Source organism: Pseudophryne corroboree, chromosome 12 (assembly GCF_028390025.1).
Source record: "Pseudophryne corroboree isolate aPseCor3 chromosome 12, aPseCor3.hap2, whole genome shotgun sequence".
Lineage (NCBI taxonomy): Eukaryota > Metazoa > Chordata > Amphibia > Anura > Myobatrachidae > Pseudophryne > Pseudophryne corroboree.
The window spans coordinates 150,935,643-150,956,486 of NC_086455.1; the positions used below are offsets into that span (position 1 = coordinate 150,935,643).

General features: G+C 46.2%; 1 protein-coding gene across 1 annotated transcript; it reads left to right on the plus strand.

Moving 5' to 3' along the window:
- Window positions 1-93: 93 nt before the first annotated feature.
- On the plus strand, window positions 94-18,579 carry EIF2S1 (eukaryotic translation initiation factor 2 subunit alpha). Its single transcript, XM_063948180.1, has 8 exons — window positions 94-202; window positions 3,857-4,098; window positions 4,765-4,844; window positions 13,821-13,972; window positions 14,081-14,187; window positions 14,891-14,988; window positions 16,083-16,226; window positions 18,246-18,579. Exons 2-8 carry the CDS (start codon window positions 3,858-3,860, stop codon window positions 18,369-18,371), a joined length of 948 nt encoding a protein of 315 aa, XP_063804250.1. The 5' UTR covers window positions 94-202; window position 3,857; the 3' UTR covers window positions 18,372-18,579.
- The last annotated feature ends 2,265 nt before the right edge of the window (window positions 18,580-20,844 follow it).

A 20,844-nucleotide genomic window follows, 5' to 3' on the forward strand; every position in this document is an offset into this window, starting at 1 on the left:
ATAGCGACAGGTCCGGGCACGGTTTGCCATAAACAAGATGGCTGCCTGCGTTTCCGTTTGACCTGGGCGTTCTAGCCGTCTCTCGCGTCTATGATGCCGTGGCGCATGCGCAGTAGTCCCTCGCCGGAACACATGCTGACGAAATCCAGCGGCGGCCGCGGCGTGTGTGATCCAGGAGAGGCGGACGCAGGAGACAGGACAGGTAGGCCTCCGTTCTCTGTGCTCCGTCGCCGGGAGCTGTGCCTGCGGCCGGAGGCTGCTGTCAGGGCAGGGGTCTCGGTGTGAGGTATCGGTCGGCAGAGGCCGAGAACGGGGCCGGCCTACAGCCTCATCCCAGCTGCTACTTCCCCTCCTGTGCAGTGTAACTGCTGATTATACCCCTGTGATCTGTGAGGGGCAGGTTTACTTTACCTTGAAAAGTGGTACATGGTACAGTGATAAAGTGCCAGACAATCAGCTCCTAACTGCCACTGGCTGGGTTTGAAACATGACAGTTAAGAGCTGTTTGGTTGTTACTTTATCACTGTGAAATTTATCACTTTTCAAGGCTTAGTACATCTGTCCCTGAGAGAAGGGGAGAGTGAGATATGGCGTGCTGTGCTGCATGTGAGGGTGACTGGGTATAGTGTGTGTGGGGGGGGGGGGGGGGGGGGTGACTGGGTATAATGTGTGTGTGTGTGTGGGGGGGGGTGACTGGGTATAATGTGTATGTGTGTGTGTGTGTGGGGGGTGACTGGGTATAATGTGTGTGTGTGGGGGGTGACTGGGTATAGTGTGTGTGTGTGTGGGGGGGGGTGACTGGGTATAATGTGTGTGGGGGGGGTGACTGGGTATAGTGTGTGTGTGGGGGGGGGGGTGACTGGGTATAATGTGTATGTGTGTGGGGGGGTGACTGGGTATAGTGTGTGTGGGGGGGGGTGACTGGGTATAGTGTGGGGAGGGGGGTGACTGGGTATATTGTGTGTGTGTGGGGGGGGGGTGACTGGGTATAGTGTGTGTGTGAGGTGGGGGTGACTGGGTATAGTGTGTGTGGGGGGTTACTGGGTATAGTGTGTGTGGAGGGGGGGGGGTGGTGACTGGGTCCAGTGCGTGTGTGGAGGGGGGGGGGGGGGGGTGACTGGGTCCAGTACTACTTTGCCACTAGTCTTCCCTTATTCAGATGAGGTAAAGGTGATCAGTGTTGAACCCTGCAGTGGATGCAGATAGGAATTCGTGGTCCAAAGCACTCTTATAGCTGGGTTAACATTTAACGCCGTGCACATTTTAATTTGCCACTTTAAAATGGCCACGGAAGGACCAGCTATGCAGACAGACTGGTCATCCCACTCGCATCACCCTCCATAGTGCCACACAGCCCTGGTTTTTAGTTGGGCAGGTGCTAGTTATGTCTGGGTGCTAATGAATCATTAAATACTTCACCGATTTCATTTAAGTCCAAAGAAAACAAAACAAAAACATTTTCAATATTTTTATATGCTTCACCTAGAGAATTATGATGGTGCATAGAGTGGGTTAGTGGTAGTTGCTCAGTCTGGACTCAGGGGGTCACTCCGACCCGATCGCACGCTGAAGTTCGCAGCGGTGCGATCGGGTCTGAACTGCGCAAGTGCCGCAATGCGCAGGTGCGCCGCTGCCTGACGCCGGGAAGCGCGGGCAGTGTGGGACCTTACGAAGAACGTGATCGCAAGGTAATGGACAGCAAGAAGGTATTTCTGGGTGGCAACTGACCGTTTTCTGGGAGTGCGGTGGAAAACACAGGCGTGTCCTGGCGTTTGCAGGGTGGGTGTCTGATGTCCATTCCGGGACCTGACAGGCTGAAGTGATCGCAGCGGCTGAGTAAGTTCAGAGCTACTCAGAAACTGCACAAAAACTTTTTGCAGAGCTCCCCTGCACAAGCGATCGCACACTTGCTCAGCTAAAATACACTCCCCCATAGGCGGCGACTATCTGATCGCTGCGCTGCAAAAAACAGCTAGCGATCAACTCGGAATGACCCCCTCAGTCTCCTGAATTAGGAAGGAGCCCTCTTGACTCCTGAGAGAGCAGCTGGTTCCCCACCAAAGGCGCCTGCGCAGATGCTTTATATCCTTCAGCTTTGCCAACTGCGGTGAATGTTGAGCACAGGTGTGTGATAAAGTTACTAGTCCTTACATTTGGCCTTTTCATTATGCAAATGCTGTCTGTGTAGACTTATGGGGCTACATAAATCGCGTTCAATGAATGATGATGCAATTTGACTAAGTTGTCAATTAGTACCAGCAGTTTCCAGAATATAAAACCTACAAGAGGTGTTCTTTTATTTCTGGAAATAGAGCGCCATTGGCCTCACCCAAGATGTTGATTCGTTTATACGTACACAACATCAAGTTGTAATAGATGAGTAATGCTGGGCACACACCTATACAATCCATGGCCCAGTCGCCCAACATTGGGTGAACGAGCAGACGATTGCATACATGTGTATACAGGAGTGTTAGCTGATAATCTGCTTCAAACTGCAGCAGTGGAGATCAGGAGGTCTCATCTTATGTGCTGTTTAGTATTTGGTGGCCTGACCTGCCAGTCTCATAGAAGCCTGTGCACACTGACACTGTTTCTAACACAGTGTGTACAAGTGGTCAAGCCCAATACGCAGTATTCCGCTCATCTGGAACGTTAACCCATTCAACAGAGGGATCAGGAAGGCGTGTACCCATTTTTTAATGTGAAATGAAATGATGCATTAAAGTTGTGGTAATGAGGAAACATTTGTCACCAGCACACACTAGAAGGTACATGTAATGTTTTGTGCAATGCAGACATCGGTGAGTTTCCGGTGAGTGCCATATGTTTTAAAGTGGTATTCTTTTAACAGGCAAAACCAGCCTTTTAAATGATTGCCACTTTAAAATGTTGGGCAGACTTGCCAATGGCTGAATTATGTGGGTTAGTACATTACCCCTAGGTGTCTCCTAATACTCAGACATGCTCCAAATTCCCGGGAGTTTGCACATGAACGCGCATCAACCCGGGAATTTGGTATGTCTGAAAGGCACCGACCCGAGAACGTGATCCGGGTCGCCAACCCTGCAATTGACCAGGGTTTTTCCCGGAACTCAAGTGCCGGGAAGATATCCCAGCTTAGGTCTGAAAGGTGCGACCCGGGAATTTGCTCCCAGGTCGCACCTGATTGGCGGGGCTGGCTGAAGGAGGCCGGAGTGGAGATGGGGCGTGCGCCGGCTGCTGTAGTCCGTCCAGCTGTGAGTAGTTGAAGCAGCCGGTGCAGCCAAAAAACAGGCCTGTTGGAGTGAGTGAGTGTGAGTGAGTGAGAGTGTGTATGTATATGAATTTGGCATGTGTGTGTCTATATTACATGTATGTGTGTGTTTGAGTGTGACATGTGTATGTGTAAGACGTGTGTGTAAATATACGAATGTGACGTCTATGTGTGTGTGTGTTTGTAAGACTTGTGACATGAGAGTAGCCTGGTCTGACCTGGCTGTCAGGGCAGACCAGGCTTATGTCTGAAAGGGGTCGAACCGGGAATTTCATAGGTCTCAGGTTTAGTGTGAAAGGGGGTCCCAGCAAAAACCCGGGATTTTTCAGAGGTGAAATTCCCGGGTCCTATGTCTGAAAGGGGTATTAGAGTATGGAGCGTCCATCAGCCTCTGTCCGTAATGGCTCATGCAGAGGGTATGAGCGCAGAAGGATTGCTGATCCCAGTCAAGTACAGTCCAACTCTGAGAGCATCGGACTGTGAATGACGTCAACATCGGACCCTTCTGTGACTCCTATAATCTGCCGTTTAACTGTACAATTCCATGTTAGAAATCCAGGCAATAAAACCCTCCTACACATAATCTGTATTGTTTTCCAGGATGCCAGCATTAAGTTGTCGGTTCTACCAGCACAAGTTTCCAGAGGTGGACGATGTGGTCATGGTTAACGTCCGGTCCATCGCAGAGATGGGAGCCTATGTCAGCCTCTTAGAATATAATAACATTGAGGGTATGATCCTCCTTAGTGAGCTCTCCAGAAGGCGCATCCGCTCCATCAACAAGCTTATTCGTATTGGCAGGAATGAATGTGTCGTAGTGATAAGAGTTGATAAAGACAAAGGTATGTAATACATCCCCTAGTTAGCTCATACTGTAAATGGGCACAGATTGTCGTTGTATTACAGGCTGTGTAATGTTCATGTCATTAGTAATATGGGTGTGGAACAGCGCGGTAGCACCATGTTGGTTGGCATTGTCGCATCAAAGTGCTGTTGTAATGGGTCTGATTATGACTTGGTGGTATAGTTTCTTACTGGTGGTTTGTCACAGCACTATGATCATTTTAAAATGTGCATTTATTTGGCTGCCGTGTATGTCTCTTGTTAGTGTATGCCCTCTTTTTCCCACTGTGCTGCTGCTGCATAAAGTTGTATACCTTGAGTTACTAGTTTTTTATATATATGCATCTCAGATTATCTGGGAGGGATACACTTAAATGCAAGGCCAGTGACGTGCTGCCCGAACAACCCACAAATGTCAGCACTTCCAAACTCAACATCACCCCTTTTACCTGGCACCCCCATAGGGCTACACAGTACAAGTTGCCCTGCTGTAATGATCTGTGATATGTGCAGCCACTGCACATTGTGGACAGCTGACTCTGCCTCTCTGACTCTCTTCTTCTTTGTGGACATAAGCGGTTGGCTTATGTCTAAAATAGCTGATAACAGAACAGCAATATGCGTGTACTGTATAGTGGCTAAAATATGTATATTTCCATTTGTAGGGTACATAGATTTGTCTAAAAGAAGAGTTTCACCCGAAGAGGCACTAAAATGTGAAGACAAGTTCACCAAATCTAAAACTGTAAGTATAAGCCTTGCCAGCGTGTACTACATCGTGTGACCTGACGTGATGCCTGCAGCTTTGTGGTTGGCACCAGAGCCGACCTTAGGCATAGGCAAACTATGCAAATGCCTAGGGCATTTGGTATGCTTAGGGGCACCAGCAGCTTCTGCTGATTAAAATGATATGCGGCATGCCTATATTCTGTGTGTGACTGCGGCTGTATCTGCATACGAAATGCTATGTTGCAGTGTAGTCCTGGAAATCACTGTAATGTAGCATTTCATATGCAGATACAGCCGCAGTTGCACAAAGAATATAGGCATGCCGCATATCATTTTAATCAGCATAAGTTGATTAACCACATAGTAATGCAAATAAGATGCATTTTCATATACAAAAGGCGCCCGATGTTAGCAGAGCTGCCAGCTGACTTATGCCAGGCATCTCCTGCAGAACTAGCGGTGGTGCTAGGGGGCACCAGCCAAAATCTTGCCTAGGGCATCATATTGGTTAGGGCCAGCTCTGGTTGGCACCACTTTTGTATACTGTACCGGATTAAGAAGTGCTGATGTAAACAGCTTGATACGGGGCCTCTTGAGTTTGAAGTTCCACGTTCAATGCCGAGTGAAACTTGTTTTGTAGATATAAAATTCTATATATAATAATTCCTGTAAATTTGCCTCTATCCTTTCAGTGTTTCCTTATGAGGCTAAATACATATTCACTGTAAAGCGACCATAAGTAGATAATTTATTGACCAGTGTTCACCCCCAAGAATTACATTACAGCAGCATCCCATATTTTACTTCGCCTCTCATTGGGGTGCAGAATGTACAAATATAGTGGCTGTGATGTGCTGGAGAAACAGTTGATACATGTGCATGGTACTGTAGCTGTATTACAGATTTATTTCTTTATTATTGGTCATTGCCTACCAAAAACCACCTGTCCCATGTTTTGATATTCAACCCAATTTAACGGGTAGAAAACATTTTTCTCTTTTGTGTGCCGGACACACAACATTTGCAAGTCACAGTTTCTGGAGTGCCAGCAAAATGACAAATGTGCCCTCGTACATTCAGCCTGAATACACTACACAGTGGGAGGTACCTGGAGCGCCTAAGCCACCCTTGTAACTCTGCTAGTGTCGGGCGTCGTCTGTTGCAACTTGATGTGACCGAGTTGTTCGCTCGCTAGCAGTTTTTAGCAGCCATGCAAACGCTATGCCGCCTCCCACTGGGAGTGTATTTTAGTTTAGCAGAAGTGCGAACGAAAGGATCGCAGAGCGGCTACAAAATAATTTTGTGCAGTTTCAGAGTAGCTTCAGACCTACTCAGCGCTTGCGATCACTTCAGACTATTCAGTTCCTGTTTTGACGTCACGAACATGCCCTGCGTTCGCCCAGCCACGCCTGCGTTTTTCCTGGCGTTTTTCCTGGTGTTTTTTCAAACACTCCCTGAAAACGGTCAGTTGACACCCAGAAACGCCCTCTTCCTGTCAATCACTCTGCGGCCAGCAGTGCGACTGAAAAGCTTTGCTAGACCTTGTGTGAAACTACATTGTTAGTTGTAATACTACCGTGCGCATTGCGCCGCATGCGCAGAAGTGCTGTTTTTTTTGCCTGATCGCTGCGCAGTGAATGAAAGCAGCTAGTGATCAAGTCGGAATGACCCCCTAGGTCACACCTGGAGGCTGCTGATTAATTTGATAAGAGACACTTGTATATCTGTGTGCGACTGAGTCTGTATATGAAGCATAATGGAACTTGGCATGGAATAAAGACACGGCTGCTGCATTGTATCACGCTTTATGTCCTAGTTGCATCTCGTTGTGACTAATACGCATTTTCGGCAGAGGTCTGACGCTAGCGCAGTCTTATGGGTCCTGGGGTACCAAGATGGGTTGTTTGGTACAAATGCAGCAATGATTTGTGAGGGCACATCTGTATATCCTACAGAAACAGTCATAAATAGATGGGTTCTAGATAAAATGTTAGTGGCTCCCCTGTCCTTCCATGTTTTGAAGCTTTCTCGGGTAGTAGTCTGGAGACAGACATGCTTCAGAGTTTTAGTGGGCAATTCAGTTAGCCCCGAAAATTTTGGGGGAGAAAAACAAACAAACTGGCTTTTACCATGATTTTTTTTCCATGTGTTTTTTTTTATTTTTATTATTATTTTTTCCTGAAGAATGTCCCTTTTTCGGGTGAAAACAAAGGATCTGGGATAAGTTCCTGGATCAATATGTTTTGGCGGCTGCAATCGTGAAAACAGGGCACTTAATGGGATTTCTCTAACGTCCTAGTGGATGCTGGGTACTCCGTCAGGACCATGGGGAATAGCGGCTCCGCAGGAGACAGGGCACAAAAGCAAGCTTTTAGGATCACATGGTGTGTACTGGCTCCTCCCCCTATGACCCTCCTCCAAGCCTCAGTTAGGTTTTTGTGCCCGGCCGAGAAGGGTGCAATCTGGGTGGCTCTCTTAAAGAGTTACTTAGAAAAAGTTTTTAGGTTCTTTATTTTCAGTGAGTCCTGCTGGCAACAGGCTCACTGCATCGAGGGACTTAGGGGAGAGATTTTCAACTCACCTGCGTGCAGGATGGATTGGAGTCTTAGGCTACTGGACATAGCTCCAGAGGGAGTCGGAACACAGGGCTCGCCCTGGGGTTCGTCCCGGAGCCGCGCCGCCGACCCCCCTTGCAGACGCTGAAGATGAAGAGGTCCGGAACCAGGCGGCAGAAGACTCTCAGTCTTCATCAGGTAGCGCACAGCACTGCAGCTGTGCGCCATTGTTGTCAGCACACTTCACACAGCGGTCACGGAGGGTGCAGGGCGCTGGGGGGGGGGCGCCCTGGGCAGCAATGTATAATACCTGTATGGCGAAAAATACATCACATATAGCCCTTGAGGCTATATGGATGTATTTAACCCCTGCCAGATATCTAAAACTCCGGAGAAGAAGCCCGCCGAAAAGGGGGCGGGGCCTATTCTCCTCAGCACACAGCGCCATTTTCCCTCACAGAAAGGCTGGTGGGAAGGCTCCCATGCTCTCCCCTGCACTGCACTACAGAAACAGGGTTAAAACAGAGAGGGGGGGCACTGATTTGGCGATATGTATATATATTAAAATGCTATAAGGGAGGAACACTTATATAAAGGTTGTCCCTGGATAATTATAGCGTTTTGGTGTGTGCTGGCAAACTCTCCCTCTGTCTCCCCAAAGGGCTAGTGGGTCCTGTCCTCTATCAGAGCATTCCCTATGTGTGTGCTGTATGTCGGTACGTGTGTGTCGACATGTATGAGGAAAATATTGGTGAGGAGGCGGAGCAAATTGCCTGTAATGGTGATGTCACTCTCTAGGGAGTCGACACCGGAATGGATGGCTTATTTATGGAAATTACGTGACAATGTCAACACGCTGCAAGCCGGTTGACGACATGAGAGGGCCGGCGAACACATTAGTATCTGTCCAGGCGTCTCAAACACCGTCAGGGGCTGTAAAATGCCCATTTACCTCAGTCGGTCGACACAGACCCAGACACGGACACTGATTTCAGTGTCGACGGTGAAGAAACAAACGTATTTTCTTTTAGGGCCACACGTTAAGGGCAATGAAGGAGGTGTTACATATTTCTGATACTCCAAGTACCACAAAAAAGGGTATTATGTGTGAGGTGAAAAAACTACCTGTAGTTTTTCCTGAATCAGATAAATTAAATGAAGTGTGTGATGATGCGTGGGTTTCCCCCGATAGAAAATTATTGGCGGTATACCTTTTCCCGCCAGAAGTTAAGGCGCGGTGGGAAACACCCCTAAGGGTGGATAAGGCGCTCACACGCTTATCAGAACAAGTGGCGGTACCATCTACGGATAGGGCCGTACTTAAGGAGCCAGCTGATAGGAGGCTGAAAAATATCCTAAAAAGTATACACACACATGCTGGTGTTATACTGCGACCAGCGATCGCCTCAGCCTGGATGTGCAGAGCTGAGGTGGCTTGGTCGGATTCCCTGACTAAAAATATTGATACCTTTGACACGGACAGTATTTTATTGACTATAGAGCATTTAAAGGATGCATTTCTATATATGCGAGATGCGCAGAGGGATATTTGCACTCTGGCATCAAGAGTAAATGCGATGTCCATATCTGCAAGAAGATGTTTATGGACACGACAGTGGTCAGGTGATGCAGATTCCAAACGGCACAAAGATGTATTGCCGTATAAAGGGGAGGAGTTATTTGGGGTCGGTCCATGGGACCTGGTGGCCAGGGCAACTGCTGGAAAATCCACCGTTTTTTACCCTAAGTCACATCTCTGCAGAAAAAGACACCGTCTTTTCAGCCTCAGTCCTTTCGTCCCTATAAGAGTCATATCTGCCCAGGGATAGAGGAAAGGGAAGAAGACTGCAGCAGGCAGCCCATTCCCAGGAACAGAAGCCCTCCACCGCTTCTACCAAGTTCTCAGCATGACGCTGGGACCGTACAGGACCCCTGGATCCTACAAGTAGTATCCAAGGGGTACAGATTGGAATGTCGAGAGGTTTCCCCCCTCGCAGGTTCCTGTAGTCTGCTGTACCAATGTCTCCCTCCGACAGGGAGGCAGTATTGAAAACAATTCACAAGCTGTATTCCCAGCAGGTGATAATAAAATTACCCCTCCGACAACAAGGAAAGGGGTATTACTCCACACTATATGGTGGTACTGAAGGCTAGGTGAGACCTATTCTAAATCTGAAAAATTTGAACACTTACAAGGGTTCAAATCCAGATGGAGTCACTCAGAGCAGTGATAGCAAAGAACAAGGGGACTATATGGTGTCCCGGGACATCAGGGATGCTTACCTCCATGTCCCAAAATTTGCCTTTTCTCACCAAGGGTACCTCAGGTTCGTGGTACAGAACTGTCACTATCAGTTTCAAGACGATGCCGTTGGATTGTCCAAGGCACCCCGGGTCCTTACCAAGGTAATGACCGAAAGGAGGATTCGTCTTCAAAGAAAATGGACGACCTCCTGATAAGAACAAGGTCCAGAGAACAGTTGGAGGTCGGAGTAGCACTATCTCAAGTAGTTCTACGACAGCACGGGTGGATTCTAAATATTCCAAAACCGCAGTTGTTCCGACGACACGTCTGCTGGTCCTAGGGATGATTCTGGACACAGTCCAGGAAAAGGTGTTTCTCCCAGAGGAGAAAGCCAGGGAGTTATCCGAGCTAATCGGGATCCTCCTAAAACCAGGAAAAGTGTCAGTGCATCATTGCACAAGAGTCCTGGTAAAAATGGTGGCTTATTACGAAGCGCTTCCATTCGGCAGATTTCACGCAAGAACTCTTCAGTGGGATCTGCTGGACAAATGGTCCGGATCGCATCTTCAGATGCATCAGCGGATAACCCTATATCCAAGGACAAGGGTGTCTCTCCTGTGGTGATTACAGAGTGCTCATCTTCTAGAGGGCCGCAGATTCGGCATTCAGGATTGGATGCTCGTGACCACGGAGGCCAGCCTGAGAGGCTGGGGAGCAGTCACACAAGGAGTGTGATCAAGTCTGGAGAATTCTCTCCACATAAATATACTGGAGCTAAGAGCAAATTTATAATGCTCTAAGCTTAGCAAGACCTCTGCTTCAAGGTCAGCCGGTATTGATCCAGTGGGATAACATCACGGCAGTCGCCCACGTAAACAGAAAGGGCGGCACAAGAAGCAGGAGGGCAGTGGCAAAACTGCAAGGATTTTTCGCTAGGCGGAAAATCATGTGATAGCACTGTCAGCAGTGTTCATTCCGGGAGTGGACGACTGGGAAGCAGACTTCCTCAGCAGGCACGACCTCCACCCGGGAGAGTGGGAACTTCATCGGGAAGTTTTCCGCATGATTGTGAACCGTTGGGAAAGACCAAAGGTGGACATGATGGCGTCCCGCCCGAACAAAAAATGGGACAGGTATTGCGCCAGGTCACGAGACCTTCAGGCGATAGCTGTGGACGTCCTGGTAACACCGTGGGTGTAACAGTCGGTGTATGTGTTCCCTCCTCTGCTTCTCATAACCAAGGTATTGAGAATTATAAGAATAGAGGAGTAAGAACTATACTCGTGGCTCCGGATTGGCCAAGAGGGACTTGGTAACCGGAACTTCAAGAGATGCTCACAGAGGACTAATGGCCTCGGGAGCTAAGAAGGGATTTGCTTTCAGCAAGTACCATGTCTGTTCCAAGAGGAACCGTGGCATCGGCCTTTAAGAAAGGACCTGCTCCAGCAGGGACCTTGTCTGTTCCAAGACTTACCGCGACTGCGTTTGACGGCATGGCGGTTTGAACGCCGGATCCTAAGGGAAAAGGCATTCCGGAAGAGGTCATACCTACCCTGGTCAAAGCCAGGAAGGAGGTGACCGCACAACGTTATCACCACATGTGGTAAAAATATGTTGCGTGGGTGAGGCCAGGAAGGCCCCACGAAAAAATTTCAACTAGGTCGATTTCTGCACTTCCTGCAAACAGGAGTGTCTATGAGCCTCAAATTGGGGTCCATTAAGGTTCAAGTTTCGGCCCTATAGATTTTCTTCCAGAAAGAATTGGCTTCAGTTCCTGAAGTCCAGACGTTTGTCAAGGGAGTATTGCATATACAGCCCTTGTGTGCCTCCAGTGGCACCGTGGGATCTCAACGTAGTGTTGGGATTCCTCAAATCATATTGGTTTGAACCACTCAAATCTGTGGATTTGAAATATCTCACATGGAAAGTGACCATGCTGTTGGCCCTGGCCTCGGCCAGGCGATAGTCAAAATTGGCGGCTTTGTCTTACAAAAGCCCATATTTGATTTTCCATTCGGGACAGGGCAGAACTGCGGACTCGTCCCCAGTTTCTTCCTAAGGTGGTGTCAGCGTTTCACCTGAAACAACCTATTGTGGTGCCTGCGGCTACTAGGGACTTGGAGGACTCCAAGTTGCTAGACGTTGTCAGGGCCCTGAAAATATATATATATATATATATAATTCCAGGACGGCTGGAGTCAGAAAGTCTGACTTGCTGTTTATATTGTAGGCACCCAAAAAGCTGGGTGCTCCTGCTTCTAAGCAGACTATTGCTCGTTGGATTTGTAGTACAATTCAGCTTGCACATTCTGTGGCAGGCCTGCCACAGCCAAAATCTGTAAATGCCCATTCCACAAGGAAGGTGGGCTCATCTTGGGCGGCTGCCCGAGGGGTCTCGGCTTTACAACTTTGCCGAGCAGCTACTTGGTCAGGGGCAAACACGTTTGCTAAATTCTACAAATTTGATACCCTGGCTGAGGAGGACCTGGAGTTCTCTCATTCGGTGCTGCAGAGTCATCCGCACTCTCCCGCCCGTTTGGGAGCTTTGGTATAATCCCCATGGTCCTGACGGAGTCCCCAGCATCCACTAGGACGTTAGAGAAAATAAGATTTTACTTACCGATAAATCTATTTCTCATAGTCCGTAGTGGATGCTGGGCGCCCATCCCAAGTGCGGATTGTCTGCATTACTTGTACATAGTTATTGTTACAAAAAAATCGGGTTATTATTGTTGTGAGCCATCTTTTTTAGAGGCTACTTCATTGTTATCATACTGTTAACTGGGTTCAAATCACAAGTTGTACGGTGTGATTGGTGTGGCTGGTATGAGTCTTACCCGGGATTCAAGATCCTTCCTTATTGTGTACGCTCGTCCGGGCACAGTACCTAACTGAGGCTTGGAGGAGGGTCATAGGGGGAGGAGCCAGTACACACCATGTGATCCTAAAAGCTTGCTTTTGTGCCCTGTCTCCTGCGGAGCCGCTATTCCCCATGGTCCTGACGGAGTCCCCAGCATCCACTACGGACTATGAGAAATAGATTTATCGGTAAGTAAAATCTTATTTTTTTTTCTTTTCTTTTTTCGGGACCTCAATGCAGGCAGTTGAATTCCCCCATTATATTGCTGTTACGGGTAACACCTCCGTGTTCTCGATTTCATGCTAACTTTCCTGCCGGGCCAGAGCAGGCAGACCACCTATTCCCTTCACGGCCGTAAGGCTGCGCCTCATATCAGACATACTGTCCCAACATCAGTTGTAAGACGGCGGGGCTGGCGGACACATGGTTACACATAGAGGTGCGTAGTGTGATTAGATTTCTGCACCTAAAGGGCCTCGAGGTGTACACTGATCACGTCATGTCACGGGAACAGGTTTGGGTTTGGTGCAGTGCTTTTGATAACGGCATAACAGATGTGCACTGCAGGTGGGGCAGATGTAACATGTGCAGAGAGAGTTAGATTTGGGTGGGGTGTGTTGAAACTGAAATCTAAATAACCGTGTCAAAGTAAAGCAGTCAGTATTTACCCTGCACAGAAACAAAATAACCCACCCAAATCTAACTCTCTCTGCACATGTTGCAGGTTGGGATCGGGTGACCGGTGGTCGGGATTCCGGCGGTCAGCATACCGACACGGGGATTCCGGCTGGCAGGGGGTCAAGCGCAACGAAGCCCCTTGCGGACTTGCTGCGCTCTCCACAGGTTATATTCCCACTCTATGGGTGTCTTGAACACCCACGAGTGGGAATAGTCCTGGGCCCCATGCCGGCATTCTGGCGTCCGGGATCCCGGTGTCGGTATGTTGACCGCCGGGAACCGGACCGCCAGGATCATAATTACATCCACATGTTACAGATGGAGCTGCGCTCATCTGATGCGGCTCCATCGCAAACGTGTACTCCCGGCGGGACTAAGTGATCCGGTGTCTAGCCCCGCTACGGGAGTGGACCGAGACGCTCCTATTGCAGTGAATGGGGTGTAGTCGCGTCTCCCACACACGCGCATTCCAGATGTTGATATAGGCGGGCGTGCCCTGGCACAGGGCTCCATCTGTACATCTGCCCCACCTGCAGTGCAGCAGGGTTTTGCCTGAATATGGCCCATTGTGCTGTAGTCATATATGACATTCTGGTGTTCCAGGGATGTCCAGCAAACAGCTCGTACATTACTCCGTATTGTCTGGTCTTTCAGGTTTACAGCATTTTGCGCCACGTGGCAGAGGTGTTAGAATACACAAAGGATGAGCAACTAGAAAGCTTATTTCAAAGGACGGCGTGGGTGTATGATGAAAAATACAAGAGGCCGGGATATGGAGCCTACGACGCATTTAAGCAAGCTGTCTCGTAAGTGTATTTGTCAGGAAAGTTATATGGCCCAAGTTTGTTTGCAATGATTGTTCTTCTCAGTGTCAAGCCAACACCCTCAGTAACTTTTTATTTTATTATAATCAGGGACACATCTGTTCTGGATGGGCTGGATTTAATAGAAGAGGAAAGAAGAGTCCTGATTGATAATATTAATAGACGTCTCACTCCACAAGCTGTAAAAATCAGAGCGGGTAACGGCTGCTATTAAGCTCATTCTTTTGAACCTAGCAACAATAGCGCAACATCATTTTACACTTAGTATCAATGTGGATTTATTAATCTTGTTTCACATAGAGGCGTTTGTCACTACCATCTTCCCAAATCAATAACTTCCTATGGTTCTGTGCTGTTCCAATGTCTTTGTGAGCACATCGTATTTAATATAAACCCAGGGCCAAGATCACTGAAGATGCGCTGGTGGCTTTGAAAAGCACTGCATAGTAAATTTAGCCCATTGTCCCTTTAAAAATGAACCCGCTGTTCAGTGACACAATTACATGAATAGGCAGCTGACTGCCTCCCAAATTATCTGCAAGCTCATCTTCTGAAATGCTTTGTGCTGCTTTTACAGTCTGATGCTGTGATTGGCTGCAAGTCGTTTGAGTTCTGAAAACAAAAATGACATAAGCACGCAGTTCAGTACGGGCCAATTGCACCTGTCTCCATTCCATAGCTCACAAAGTCCATTTAGATGTGCTTTCCCTTTTCTTTTTTCTTCAGACTGCTCAGCTGTACAATGTACGCACATTTTTCTTCTGTTTGTACTCTTATGTAAAGACTCCTTTTATAACATGATGCAAATAGTGTTCACTTTGTCATTTATTGGACTCGCATGCCAAAAAATGGCATTGTTGGTATCAACACCGCAATAAAATAATTCTTTATGTTCCTCAGATATAGAAGTTGCTTGCTATGGGTATGAAGGCATTGATGCAGTGAAAGATGCATTGAGAGCAGGACTTAGTTGTTCAACAGAAATCATGCCAATAAAGGTAAGATGCCTGTGTAAGAATTATACTCTGTTATACCTGAAAGATGCCAACTGAGCTACATAAGGAAGCCCTCCCCACTTTTATAAATAGCATTTAACTTGTAGCTATAGATATTATACATACAGTGCAGGGAAGTTTCCAGAGTTTCTCTGTTAAGCTCACCAGCATTGTTCTCTGGGTACTGGTATCTAGATGCAAAGACTGATACGTTTCGAGCATCTAGTGCTCTTTTTCAAGGTAGTGCATGCTCTTGATGTGGAATATTTCTAGTGATGTCACCATGGCACCTTTGTCATTTCTAGTTTGTGCTAAACGGAGAAATTCGTAAAGGTGTGTTGTTTTTTTTTTGTTGTTGTTTTTTTACCCTCACACTGTTTTGACTCTCTGGGACTGTTTTAGCACTTTTGACCTACTCTGCATCAGAGCTAATTGTTTGCTAACATATGAAGTGCCACATTCTATGGAAACGCTTTTTTTTTTTTTTTTTTTTTTTGGGATACTCTGGACTGTTTTCTTTTTTAAGCTTTAGTTCATGTGTTTTGTACCTTCATTCTGTGCTTCAGAGCTAACTGCATGTTAATTTTATTTTTTTAACTTTTGCTTCAGAGCAGGTTTGTATTATACCTTTTGTGCATGCTGCTTCTTAGGTAAATTTTATGTTGCATACTAGTTACCAGCCCATCAAAGTGACGGAACAAAATAACAGTAATGTCAGACACTGGCGGCGAAACACTTGCATTCCCCCCCATAGAGGTGAGGAGCAGCAGTAGCCTTTATTATATAGGATATGCCTACTTTAGTCCATGTTTCAGAGCTAATTTATACATCATAGTTTAAACTCTCTCCACCTCATTAGTTCATTGGTGGTCATTTCATGTTACTCTTTTATACTTCTCTCAAACCCATTGCTGAAGGGATTTCCATCTCTTCTATTACTATATCTGTTCTTTTAGGAGGTTGGGATACCCACAGTGAAAATACCTAGTACAGTATCTCACTGTGGTCTTGGTGCTACCTGCACCATATGATATTTTTCTGATTTGGAAATGTTTATATTATAATAACACTTATGTGCATATTAACATTTTGTTTAGATAAATCTGATTGCTCCCCCTCGTTACGTGATGACAACTACGACCTTGGAAAGGACGGAAGGGCTGTCTGTGCTCAAACAAGCCATGTCTATCATCAAAGAGCGGATCGAGGAGAAGAGAGGAGTGTTCAACGTCCAAATGGAGGTGTGGATTTATTATAATGTCACAATAGAGACAGATGAATGTGCGACGGAAGAGCAATGTATTAATTTTCCTGGTTATGGTATAAAAAGTAAACATTTAAAGTATTGACACGGATGGCGTGTCGACAATGCATTTTTCCATTCACTTGGGTCCTAACTTGCAGCCTAACCCTAAAATGAATTGTCAACATTGTGAACGTATGCCAATATCCTGTCCGTATTTAAGTAGCAGGAAATTCTGGTTTTGACTTTTAATACCAAGCAAGGTCCATTGCATGTGACAGTGCTCAAATCTTCCTGCACAATGCGCATATGGGATCATGGAAGGGTGATGAATTTTGTTAGAGCCTGTACAACTGCAGCTGTTATGCTAAAGGTCTTTTATCTTAGGGACCAGAAGTTACTTATATAAACTGGATTGATAACTTCATTTTTGCAGCCTTGGGTCGCCGTTTATTGACCTATTTTCTGTATTTGGCAAAAAATTTTTATCTTAGTGGCCAGGGAGCTATAATGTGCTAATATAGAAGGTAATTATTAACCCTTTTGCTGTTAAAGATGCGCGGGACTCTTTCTGTGCACTGCAATTCTGTTCCTTGGAGGAGGCAGGATTGATGACGTCATCACCTTGTGTCAGTGATTATTTGGGACGACTCTTGAAAATAATCTGATTTTTTTTTTCTGAGCTTTTCTAATAACCCCCTATACTACAGAAATAAATGCTGCATTAGTAAACCCAGTGGTCCCCTCATTTTATTTTATTTTAAATGCTAGGAGGTATATTCAATTGACGTCGAAAACTGACGTCTGTGACATCTTTCTGCAGCGTTACTGTATCGCTGATCTCCTCTGTCTGCCGGCGGCTGTCCCCGGCGGCCTCCTCTTCCGACTCCGAATAGGGGTTGTCGGATCCATTCCGACAAATGTATGTCGGAATGGATCCGACGCCAATTGAATATGCAGCTAGGTCTTCTCATGCTTTCTTATTATTCTTACAAATTTTATGCATTTCATTCAAACATTTAAAAAAAATAGAATAAAGTATAATTTCAAATACAGATTTTAGTATAAAGACCTATATTTGAAATCCAGCTTTTTGCGTGTGTCTCAGCTTTGGCAGCATCATTGTGCCAATATCAGAATGCCCATTCACACCCTCAGTCATCCTCTCCAGCCATAAGGTTTAACACCTGCATAACAGTGTGTTTGCTCTCCGAGTATGTATGGTGTGAGATCACCCAGGATATGCTACACTAACTGGTCTGGTACTGATGCATCAATCCAATAGTGAGGAAATGCTGAGCTATTTCTAGTTCTCAGTAGTTTAATAGACTGTGGGTCTAATTCAGGGTGGATCGCTATTCAGAGACATTGCAGTGCCTGGAAAGGTGCCGCCCCGACAGGAAGTGAAAACGCCCCGTGCAAAATTGCGAATGCATCGCAGTTCGTAATCCACTCGCAGATGCATACGCAATTCCCGGAACATCGAAAGAATCTTTGCTGCCTGAGGCTGCCACTAATCTGCGCTGACGTCGGAGACCCTCTCCAAAAACGCCTGGGCACTCCTGTGTTTTTTTTTCGAACACACCCAGAAAACGCCAGGTTTCCGCCCAGAAACGCTGGTTTCCTGACGGTCAAATAGTGGCTACATTGCAATTATGATCTGTACGCAATTTTTGTCTCTTACCCCTCGCGCGTGTGCAATGCGAACGCTATGCATGCACAGTCATTCGATAATCACTCAATTCGCTGAATTAGGCCGTGTGTTCAGCGTTGACTCTGCTCAAAACGCACGCACTGAATGCATTGGTGAAGCTCCACATTAAGAAATGGTGTGCTGTCAGTCGCTGTGGAAATGACTGGATCCATACAGTGGCCAATGGGCTTACGTAGCAATAGTTGACCTGTAGTTTTATATTTTCTAAACTCTTCAAATCTCCATTATTAATATTGAAACTATTTGTGATAGCAGTTAAGGAAACGCAGTCTGTAATAACGCTGAATGAACTTTTCTCTTTAGCCCAAGGTAGTAACAGACACGGATGAGACAGAGCTGGCCAGGCAGCTGGAGCGACTGGAAAAGGAAAATGCTGAAGTGGATGGAGATGACGACGCAGATGAAATGGAAGCAAAAGCAGAAGATTAATATACATACATACATACATACATACATACATACATACATACACACCCAGCCATAACAAAATACAAAAACAGGCCGTATCTTAACATACAATATTTTTATTTTCTCTGCCCCTAAATGACATTTTTACTCAAATGTTCCAATTGTAACGCTTTATTTTGGTTGTATGCAAATGACATATCTATTAAACATGTCTTGTGTACATTCATTATCCAATGTTTTATGTTTTAATAAATCAGTTGGCTGTATAGCGGCCTTAAAGAGCTTTTCAGAAATCGCAGTACGGGATGTCTTATTGCCTCTGGTCACACTCGATCAATTCTACTCTTTTAGAGGCTCTAGAACATTTCTAGTGTGTTTGGTTATATGTGCAATGAGTCACACTTGTAGTGTCACATGACCACGATCTAGAGCAGGGGTTCCCTGCCACTGTCCTTAAGGCACACTTAACAGTCTAGCTAGTAAAGATAGCCATACTTCCGCTCTTGTGACTTAATTAGTACCTCAGTTATTTTGATTTACACATCTGTATTCAAGCATGCAGTAGAGGACTCCAAAAGATTTGGAAGGTGCACTCGCACTCATAAAGGAATAGCAGATACTTCTTCTTAAAATCACTGCAGCTTTTATTGTCGACGTTTCGGTCTGATGACAGGCCTTTTTCAAGACAAGTGATGTATCATCCTCATCATTTCATCATCATAGACAACAAATACATAATCTGCAAATACACAGTAATACACAATCACAAGCAATATGCCTCACCGGCCCCTATGGGCACCCGACAGTGACAATAATGGACCCGTCACAAAAAAACACCCATTAGAAATGTGCCTAAAGGATATAACCATCCTAATCAGATTACCTGGGATACATAGAAGAATCCACACTGGGTATCTCCTATGTCAGGACACTCAGACATAATCAAATACTAAAAATCATGCAGAGCTACTTCCATCTGTCAAATAGATACATAAACAGGTTTATCATAGATCTTTATACTCTCCACCAAAAATACCTCACATCCAAGGTGATGTCAGTGTATAGTCTCATACCTTATCGGAGTAGCCAGAGAGCTAATGCAGCAATGATGCAGGAGGCATAGGCTTAAGAAGATCCAACCTACCAACACCAGAAAGAAACAATATCCTCACTGAATACCAATAGACATATCATCACAGAACCAATAGTGTGAAATGAAATCCGTAGTATAGAGTAAGACATCAGTACTTACATCAGCCCAGGGACACCACAGGCATTGCTGCATGCTGTCCCTACAAACAAATGGGCTATTTAAACCGCACTGGCCGGAAGTGACGTTCAACCCGGAAGTCCCCCGTACAAACCTAGTAAACTCATAAAAAGACACTTCCCGCTGTTCAATCATGCCCTAAAGCATGCTGTGAGCAAGGCGCCTCACCTGCGGACCCAGCCGCTTATCCGCTTGAACCTCCGCGCTGGCTTCAGCCAGACGCCGTCATTCGAGTTACAACCCGCCGGAAACGCGTCATCATGCGTTCCAACGGTACTTCCGTGCGGTTCAGCAACCGGAAGTGTACATTCGAGTGTCCTAGCCGCAAATGCATAATACTGACACGTCCCAGCTCAGAATCAATGATGCCCAGTCACTGAATAATATAGTAATCATACCTCCACACTACCCAGCAGCCGAGAGTGTACTAAAAGACCATTCAATCCCTGTTGCTAAGTAACCTGGGCACAACAAACCCGTGCCCCAGTTCAGAACTACATGAACATTTTTTATAATAAAATACAAGGATGGAAATTCATGTCCCTAAATGGCACTGTTCACAGGTGACCGCCATCAAATTCTACAGATAAACAAATATACTACTGGAGAGTGTAATTTAGCTCCATAACTAGATGGGCCAAACTGGCCAAACAGTTTTATATATCACCCACCTGGATAATAACATCATACATCCAACCCAATGTGCCTATGTCCGCGCGCATTAAGCCCGCGCATACTATACACACTGTTAGGCATCTGGACCCATTTAGTTTGTTATCCTATCAGCAACCCACGAGGCCGGTGAGTCATTCACATAGCAATGATCCTACATTTAGATGATACAAACAAAAACATACTACATAACAATGCAAAGACAGGTGACCTGAATTGACACACAGGCTTCAATAAGAGAAGAAGCCTATCTGTCAAGACGGCACACCTACCATATACCGTAAAAACGTCCAACCACACGGTCGGTGATATAGCTACTAAAGAAAGGGATGTAATGAATTTGCTTCATTAAGGCCCCTAGGGGTTATGGTGTCCAAAGTATATATCCAATAACACTCGTTGTTTAAGAGCCAAAGAACGGTCCCCTCCCATTGGATTTGGGGGAATCCAATCAATGATTTTACATTTAAGGCTCGCCACTTGGTGTCTAGCATCCAAAAAGTGGCGAGCTACTGGCTTATCAGTCTTGCCCGTAAGTATGGCCGTATGGAT